This window comes from Nannospalax galili, unplaced genomic scaffold, assembly GCF_000622305.1.
Source record: "Nannospalax galili isolate Female #2095 unplaced genomic scaffold, S.galili_v1.0 scaffold100, whole genome shotgun sequence".
Lineage (NCBI taxonomy): Eukaryota > Metazoa > Chordata > Mammalia > Rodentia > Spalacidae > Nannospalax > Nannospalax galili.
In genome coordinates this window covers 14,985,007-14,993,649 of record NW_008352891.1, presented here as the reverse complement: position 1 = coordinate 14,993,649, position 8,643 = coordinate 14,985,007, and the positions used below count along the sequence as shown (strand labels likewise).

Here is an 8,643-nt window from a genome sequence, read left to right as displayed (position 1 = left end):
ATATATATATATCCGAAAAGCACATAAAAATATACTTGGTATTATTAGTCATTAGAAAAATACAGAGATGGCAGATCCTTGGAAGCTTATAGGTCAACTAGCTTGACGTGCTTGGCAAAGTTCCTGACCAAATGAGAGAACCTGTCTTAAAAAAGTTGAAGGTGCTCAAGGACCAAAACCCAAAGTAGTCCTTTTACCACATGCACTTGTGACTATCCACACATGCAACCCCTACATATGAAAACAAAAAAAGCCATAATGAAATACCACTTCATAGCTACAAATTTTTTTTGAGACAGGGTTTCCCTGTACCCCCAGATGGCCTGGAACTCACTATGTAGACCAGGCTGGCCTTGAACTCACAGAGATCTGCTGGCCTCTGCCCTCTGAGTGCTGGGATTAAAGGTGTGTGCCACCATGCCCAACCGGAGCTACTAATAACTTTTTAAATGGAAAAATGCATTGACAAAAATGTAAACTTGAACCTCATACATTGCAGGTTTGAGTGTAAAAATGATGCAGTTATGAAAATAGAGTCCCTGGTAGCTAACCATAAAACCATATGATCCTCTGGGTACATGCACAAGGTAGCAAACAGATGAATGACTAAAATATAGAAGATGGGTTCAAAGGAAGGCTATCGAACTACTAAGGCAGAAATTCTTATATATATATATATATATATATATATAATGGAGAGCTGTGAAAAGGAAGGCTATCGAACTACTAAGGCAGAAATTTTTATATATATATATATATATATATATATAATGGAGAGCTGTGAAAACCTTGTGCTAAGTGAAATAAGACAAAAGGACAAATGCTGTAGGATTCCACTACATGAAATGTCTAGAATGGGCAAGTTTGTAGAGGCAAAAAGCAGACAGAGTTACAAGGGCTAGGAAGAGGGAAGATGAAGCATTATTGCCTAATGGTTACAGAATTTCTGGGATGATGAAAGTGAAATAAGATAGTAGTGATGGTTGCATGATATGGTGAACATAATGCCATTTAATCGGATATTTAAAATTTGTTAAGATGAGCTAGACATCATGGTGTGCATGTGTAATCCCAGCATTTGGGAAGCTGAGGCAACAAGATTTATGAGTTTCCAATCAGTCTGTCCTCCCCCTACAAAACCCCAAACAAAAATAATATGTTCTTTATTTTTTTCTCTAATTTAAGAAATTATGTAATATATAAAGCCACTGAACTGCACAGTTTAAATGGGTGGATTGTATGGGAGTTGTATGTCAATAAAGCTGTTTTTAAAAACAGGCACATTAAAGATATTGTCTCACATACACTAAGGTTGGAAAAATGTACAATCAATATATGTCCATTACCAGGAATGTTAATGCCCTTCAGATAGAAAGGAAATGGGACCAAAAGGAAATCTAGATTTATATCTAGGATATCACTAAAAGGAAATTAACTATTCATTTCATATGACTGCAGCAAATTGCTATAAACTTAGCAGCTTCCAAGAGCACTTGGTAGCTCTGGCACTAGAGGTCACACCACAGACTGGCTTCTCTTCTTAGTGCATCCAGAAAGCTTGTGTCAAAGGGTGGTTGAACTCACTCAAGTCTGGAGTTCTGAAAGAAAATTCATGTCTATGCTCTGTTTTGGCAGGATGCATTTTCTTTTTCCTTCTGGCTGGGTGTGGACCAGGTACTGCACTGTACCCTAACATCTGTACACGTTCCTTGCCACACTACTTGTCCTCCAACTAACAGGGTCTCCTTATTGTTTATGTGCTCAGGTCTCTACTTTGTCACCAGCTGAAGTAAGCACCTGCTTCTCTACAAAGTGAGGCTATTAGGCTTTACTCTGTTTTTTTTTTTTTTGTCTCAAAGAGGATTATCAGTGGTGTGTATAATCATTTCAAGTCCAGGTGAAATGTAGCTGGGTCCTAAGATTTAAGAGATTAAAAATGTAGTTTACTGTGGTAATGACATAATATAGACATGCTCTGGACAAAGGATTTTTACTTAACCTTGCAACCAAAAAGATACATTTCTTTATAATGTAGACAAGCTCAGTGAGCAATATGTTCCTCTTATGACCTGGTCATATGGCCTTAATCCCTTATTACCCTTCCTGTCCCTCAACTTAATGTATAATGTATATGTAGTAAAACCAGCACTTACCTTATTGCAAACAATGAGAGAAACTGATAGCATTCTTTGTGTGCATGTGTGTGTGTGTGTGTGTGTGTGTGTGTGTGTGTGTGTGTCTGTGTAGGTCTAGATCTAGGGATCAGAAAAGTTAAAATTCTCTCATGAGGGTCTGACTTTTACTTCCCCATTTCATGCTGGATATACTGTTTCAATAAAACAGAGTAGGCCCTTGTTCTAGAACACAGATCTGAGAGAATTCTGGAGGAACAGGATTTCAGCTGTTCAGGTGTGCTCTTGGCTTTAAAACTAGGGGCTAAGAGTCAGAGTGTTATTAAGGCATAGCTGTCATTTGGCATTGCATAGTAGAGGCTGCATTCTATATACCTTGTCTCTGTCATCTTGGCTTTTTTCCAACATTATAGTTGTATTTGTGGAGTTCTCTGGTGCACTGTGTGTCTGTTGAATATTGCTGGTACAAGGGGCTTTGGGATGGCAGTCTGGGGAACCTCACAGCACACTTTTCTTATGTTTCTTTCCCCAATTTTGCTTCTCAGGACTCTACTGTTACTCATAGTGTCACCAAGAACAAGAAGAGTATGGAAGCCATGCTGCTGGTTGCACAGTCTCAGGTATGTAAGGCTTTTGTTATCCAGCTGCAATCCCCCCATTTATTTATTTATTTATTTATTTATTTATTTATTTATTTATTTTTCTATGGCGCTTTTGGCTACTTTAACATTCCCCCTCTGAAGAGGTAACCCTAAAATCTTTTAAGGATTAGATAAAAGCTCCCAAATATTTTTGATATTTTTGGCCTTTGGAATGGAGTATGTTGCTGAGAGGCCCAAGGACATTGTGAGCCAAGAAACTGGCTACTTTTCTTTGGGGTCTTTTTACTCCAACTGCCTAGCCAATTCTTACCTCCTATTCTTATCTCTAAAGAGGTTACCCAAATTGCCAATAGGGAATCGGGACACAGACAGCTCTGGCTTCTTCCATGCTGAACAGGGATGAAGGGTGAGGCATTTGGAGTACCCCTTTACTGAAGTTCTTTTTCATAGGAGTCTTTGAAATCACATCTAGAGTCTGTGCCTAGAGCTCAGTAGGACTGTTTTGTTTGTTTCATTTGCAGTTGTAGTTTCATTTCCTTTAATCATTTTTTTTTGTCTTTTTGAGGCAGGGTTTCCCTGTAGCCCCAGCTGTCCTGGAATTTACTATGTAGACCAGGCTGGCCTTGAATTCACAGAGATCCTCTTGCCTCTGCCTCCCAAGTGCTGGGATTAAAGGTGTATGCCACCATGCCTGGCGTTTTTTTAAGTCAATTCTTTTTTTTTTTTTTTTTCATTTCCTTTAATACACAAGAAATGAAACAAGTTTAGTCCTATGGTGGCACCCAGTGGGTGATCTCAAGGACCTGATAAAATACATTTTGTCCATGCTGAGGTATTAGCCCATATCAGATGTCCTCTGGATGACTAGAGAACTGGGAATTCTAGTACATCTTAAGACCTTCTCTGGTCCTAGCTGCCTTGGTTATAGTGCTGGTTGTGCACTGTGACTCACTCCTGGGGATTCCCTGTTTAGAGTGGCTCAGGGACAATAGAAATAATTTTCAGACAGTCATTGTATCCAAGGCATAAAAAGTTCAGAGGAGGATGGGACCTTGGGAGCATCTGGAGTGGGAGACTTGGACTCTATATTCTGTTCACCTGCTTTTTTGGAAGATCCTAGCTACAGATGTAGACAGGTGGCCTGGGGAAGCAGTGAGAAGAGAGCTGATGTTCCACACTGGAATATAGGTCTTTGGTATGTGTATATAACATGAGATTTGAATAGTTTTATAGTTTAAGAGACTACATGGTTAAATAACATTTGCCAAGACATTGAGGATGAGTTCTGGTTGTTCAAATAGACACCAGAGCCTTGGATTTGTAAAGGCTCAGCATTTTGCGAGAGCATGGCCTACTTGAAGAATTAAAAGTACCCCAAACAGAACTGAAGAAGGTGTGGGCACTGTAGACATTCTAGGCATGTTTGACTCTCTGTAGCCTGAATGTTGGGTCAGGGCTCAGGACCCAACTCCTCAGCCTTGGAGGAGGTGTATAGGAACAATAGCCAAGTAGAACTGTAATAAGTCAACAATTGACAAGGCTGGTAAAGCTGGCAGTCTGCCAAGTTAGAACCTTCCATGAGGTAAGAGTGTGAGTCAAATCTGTGCAGTGCTGGGAAATTGGAATTTGGAAATTTCCTGGAATTTAGAAAACCTAGCCAAACTAACATGCTATGAGAAGCTAGCCTGTTTCAACTGAATAATGAATTAACGAGAAGAGAAATCGCCGTGATCTTTGTCCTTCTCTGCTTTGGTTGTGGAAAGGCAGAAAAATAGCTTGGTATGTCAGAGTAGAAGATAAGTAAATAGATAATTGGACTAGAGACCAATGTCAAAAATAAATAAGAGACTCGTGCTGATCAAAAACAATTAAATAAAATGTTTTACAGTTGTATTCATCTGAGGCAAAAATATAAAATGTAAAACAAGCATTATCCCAGGATAATACTTATTTCTAGCAAAAGAGCCATGTGTTATTCTGCATGCCTTTTATTCTAGCATTCAGGATGCTGAGGGAGGAGGATCTTGAATTTGGGACCAGCCTAGGCTACATCATGAGATCCTATCTCAAGATGAAACAGAGAGGAAGGGAGGGATTGATTTCTAAAGTATTACTAAAATTATGATTTAAGCCATGTATAACACATGCATGTAGTTTCGTCACCTGAGAGACCAAAGGAGGAGGATTTCCAATTCAATGATATCCTGTACTACTTAGGAAGAGAATAGAAATTATTATTTAAGGCATATTTTTTTTTTACTATATTCGTTCTTTTAAAAAATATTAGCTAGGTGATGTGAAACCCTTAATCCTAGCACTCAGGAAGCAGAGTTAAGGTTATCCTGGTCTATGCAATGAGTTCCAGGCCAGATGGAGCTGTAGGGAGACTCTGGCTCAAAAATTTTTTCACATTTATTATTAGTTTTGTCTGTGTGTGCATATATGCACCATGGTGCACATGTGGAGGCCAGAGGACAACTTGCAGGAGTCAGTTCACTCTTCCTATATGGGTTCCAGGAATCAAACTCAGGTCGTCAGTCTTGGTGGCAAGTGCCCACTTGCTGAATCATCTCTGTCATCCTTCACGTAGTCTTTGTGTTTCAGAATAGGTTGGCAAGAATGGCTTGTTCTTTTTACTCCTGTCATCTTTACTGTAACACTGGAAGCATATATAATTCTCTGAGATAGTATTTACAGCCTAGGAAACTAGGGGAAGTTAAATCAAGTGGAACATTTATCCAAACCAAAATTTATAATGTTCAAGTTCAAGTTCAGGTCTGCTTAGTTTAAAATCTAGTTCTGAGCTGCTATCTCAACCTGACTTGCTTGTCTCTGTGTTTCCAGTACAGATGCAGTATTTATGGGGCTGTTAAAAGCACCTGACCAAAAAGCATGTGATAGTTACAGGGCAAATGGGTAAAGTATCTTAGTGAGAAGCAGTGCACATCAGTAAGTACAGCAACTCTCTATGAGAATGAGGTGGGAAAGGCCCTGTCATGCTGGGCTGAAGTGGGGAGAAGAGGAATTGTTCTAGAAACATGATGCTTGATTCAGGAATGCCATCATTACCCATCTAGGGAACTCACACTGTTACTACCTCACCAACTTAATTTACCCAGCTGTTGATCTCCTTTTGGTGAAATAAGTCTGTGAGGCAGAGGCCAGGGAGCCTCTTGATGATATCTACTCATGTTACTCTGGGAACAGCAGATAGAGAGGGACCTGGTAGGGAGAGGTTATCTGACACACAAAACATGGCAGAATATTCATTTAATATTGGTAGAGCTCTTGCTTAGCGTGCATGAGTCCGTGGGTTCAACCCCCAGTACTGTAAAAATAATTTCTAGGTTTTAAAGTGTATTGAGTTTTACATTTATCTATAGTCGAGTTCTCCCATATTGGTACACAGGTCTATGACTTTTGACAAATGCAGATAGTTGTATAATCACTGTCTTTTTCAAGATATAGAACTATTTGGGCATGGTAGTGTGCACCTATAATCTCAGAGGTCAAAGCCATCCTGGGCTACTTGAAACTTTGTCTAAGAAAAAAAACAGACATGTCAACCTCAAATCACAGTGACTTTCTAGCAAGTCCTTCCTTCTCTTCAACAGCCCTTGGCCTCTACTTGTTATTCTCAGTCATTGGATTTTGCCTGACTCAAATGTCATTTGAATGGAATTGTGTGCATGTTACCTGCAGCTTTGACAAAGTGTGGTTAATTTGAGAGTCATCTAATGCATGGATAGTAGTTTGTTGCTTTTATTTTTTATTTTATTTATTATTTTTATTTTATGTATATGAGTATATACATAAGTGCACCTGTTTCATTCAATGCCTGCGGAGGTCAGAAGGAGGCATCAGATCCCCTGGAACTACAGATTTTTGTTAACCACCATGCTGGGAATCAAACCCAGGTCCTCTGCAAGAGCAGTGAGTGCTCTTAACTGCTGAACCGTCTCTCCAGCCCCAGTTTGTTGCTTTTAATTGCAGAGTAGATTTCCATTGTATGGGTATACCACACGTTTTTGCATTCTTTGTTAAAGATGTTTGAGAAGTTATAAATAAAATCCTTTATTAGATTTATACATTTGCATAAAAAATTTGAATGGATATATTTCTGTACTCTCAGATATTTAGTCAAGAGAATGCTCTTAAGTGTGCCCTGATAACCAGTGTGTTAAAGGCTTGGTCTCCAGACTGGGAGGTAGTGGAAACTTAAAAGTGAAGGGGATTATGGGATCCTGGTCTCTTCTTTTTTTGTACCTGGCCATAAGATTAACAGGCCTCCTTGTCATGATGTGCTGTGACACAGGCCCCAAGATAATAGGGACAACTGACCGTGGACTAAAACCTCCAAACTGTGCGCCAAAATAATCATTTCCTCTTTAATTGTCTTAAGTATTTTGTTAAAATAACAGAAAGCTGACTAATCCAATGTGGCAAAAGATGAACATAGAAAATGTAGACTATTTTCAGAAGCAACTATGGCATGTTTGTAACATATATCCATCATTCTACTTATTTCTGGAAAGTGCTAACAGTCAATGTGTTTTTTTACTAGGTGGCAGATAGTTGAGGCCTTTGTTTCTTTTAAATCCAATATGATAATCCTGCCTTGTAGGAATATTTAGATTATTTACATTTAATGCTACTATTGCTATAAAGAGCTTAAGACCAAGACCAGCCTTAGCCAACTTGGGCTATGTGTTTATTCCCATATTTTTGAAGAGTTTAAGAGAAAACCAATCTATTGAACTTACCATATCAGATACCTGTTGTTTTTATTGTTCATTTCTCTGTCTTGAGAGATCAGATTTCTTTCTGGAGTCTTTTCCCTTCTTCCTGAAAAACTTCCTATAGCACATCCTTCAAAGCAGATCTGACTGTAAATTCCATTAGCTTTTCTTTATTCAAAAATCTTTATTTTGTATTATTTTGGAAAGATATTTTCATTGGATGTAGAAATTCTGTTTGACAATTCTTTTAGCGTTTAAAAGCAAACATGTAGGGTTGAAGAGATGGTTCAGCAGTTAAGAGCACTGGATGTTCTTCCAGAGGACCCAGGTTCAGTTCCTGGCACCCACATGGCGACTAATAACCCACTGAAATTCCAGTTCCAGGGGATCTGATGCCCGTTTCTGGTCTCTGCAGGCACTGCGTGACAAGGGTGTACTTACATTCATGCAGGCAAAGCACTTACCACACATAAAATAAATAAAAAGCATTAAAAACAAGCATACATTTTCCTACTGCCTTCTAACCTTCATGTCCTTAGTCATCAAAATACATTTGTTTTTCTTTCTTTTCTTTCTTTCTCTCTCTCCTTTCTTTCTTTCTTTCTTTCTTTCTTTCTTTCTTTCTTTCTTTCTTTCTTTCTTTCTTCTTTTCTTTTTCTTTCTTTCATCTTCTGAGTCCAGTAAATTTTGCCTATATTCCCATAAGTTTGGGGTCCTCTACTGGGGCATAGAGTATCTACCACTTTCTTAAAGAAAATTGACTCTTACTCTGCCATCATCCATCACCTGGCAATATCTCCTCAGCTTGGGGTGGAGTCTTGGAAATCCTCCCCCTTTCATGCTGGAACTTTTAACTATTTTGATCTTGTGCCTGTCTTCTGCAAGTAACCATAGCTGCTGTGAGTTCATGTATGCAAAAACCATATCATGCCAGAGGACAGCATTTTGTAGTACTTCTCTCCATTCTCTGGCTCTTACCTTCTTTCTGCCCTCTCCTCTGTGATGTTCCCTGAGCCTTTGGGGGAAGTTTTAACACAAACATAGATGTCCCATCTATGATTGTGCACTCACACTCACCTATTCTCATCACTTTAAACATTAATACGCTTGTGTGTTAGCCACAATCCAATGCAATAAGAAGACTCTATGGCCAAGTTTGGAGCAGTAGAA

At 38.9% G+C, this 8,643-nt stretch overlaps 1 protein-coding gene across 2 annotated transcripts in view; it reads left to right on the top strand.

The window, feature by feature from the left end:
• The window catches only part of Znf10 (zinc finger protein 10), a 34,931-nt gene that overhangs the window by 20,068 nt on the left and 6,220 nt on the right, over window positions 1-8,643 (top strand). For both annotated transcript variants that reach the window (XM_008850186.3, XM_029554598.1), the window contains one exon: window positions 2,678-2,752. In XM_008850186.3, the coding sequence (XP_008848408.1) occupies window positions 2,720-2,752 (33 nt within the window). In that variant the 5' untranslated portion in view covers window positions 2,678-2,719. The remainder of the gene's footprint in view (window positions 1-2,677; window positions 2,753-8,643) is intronic.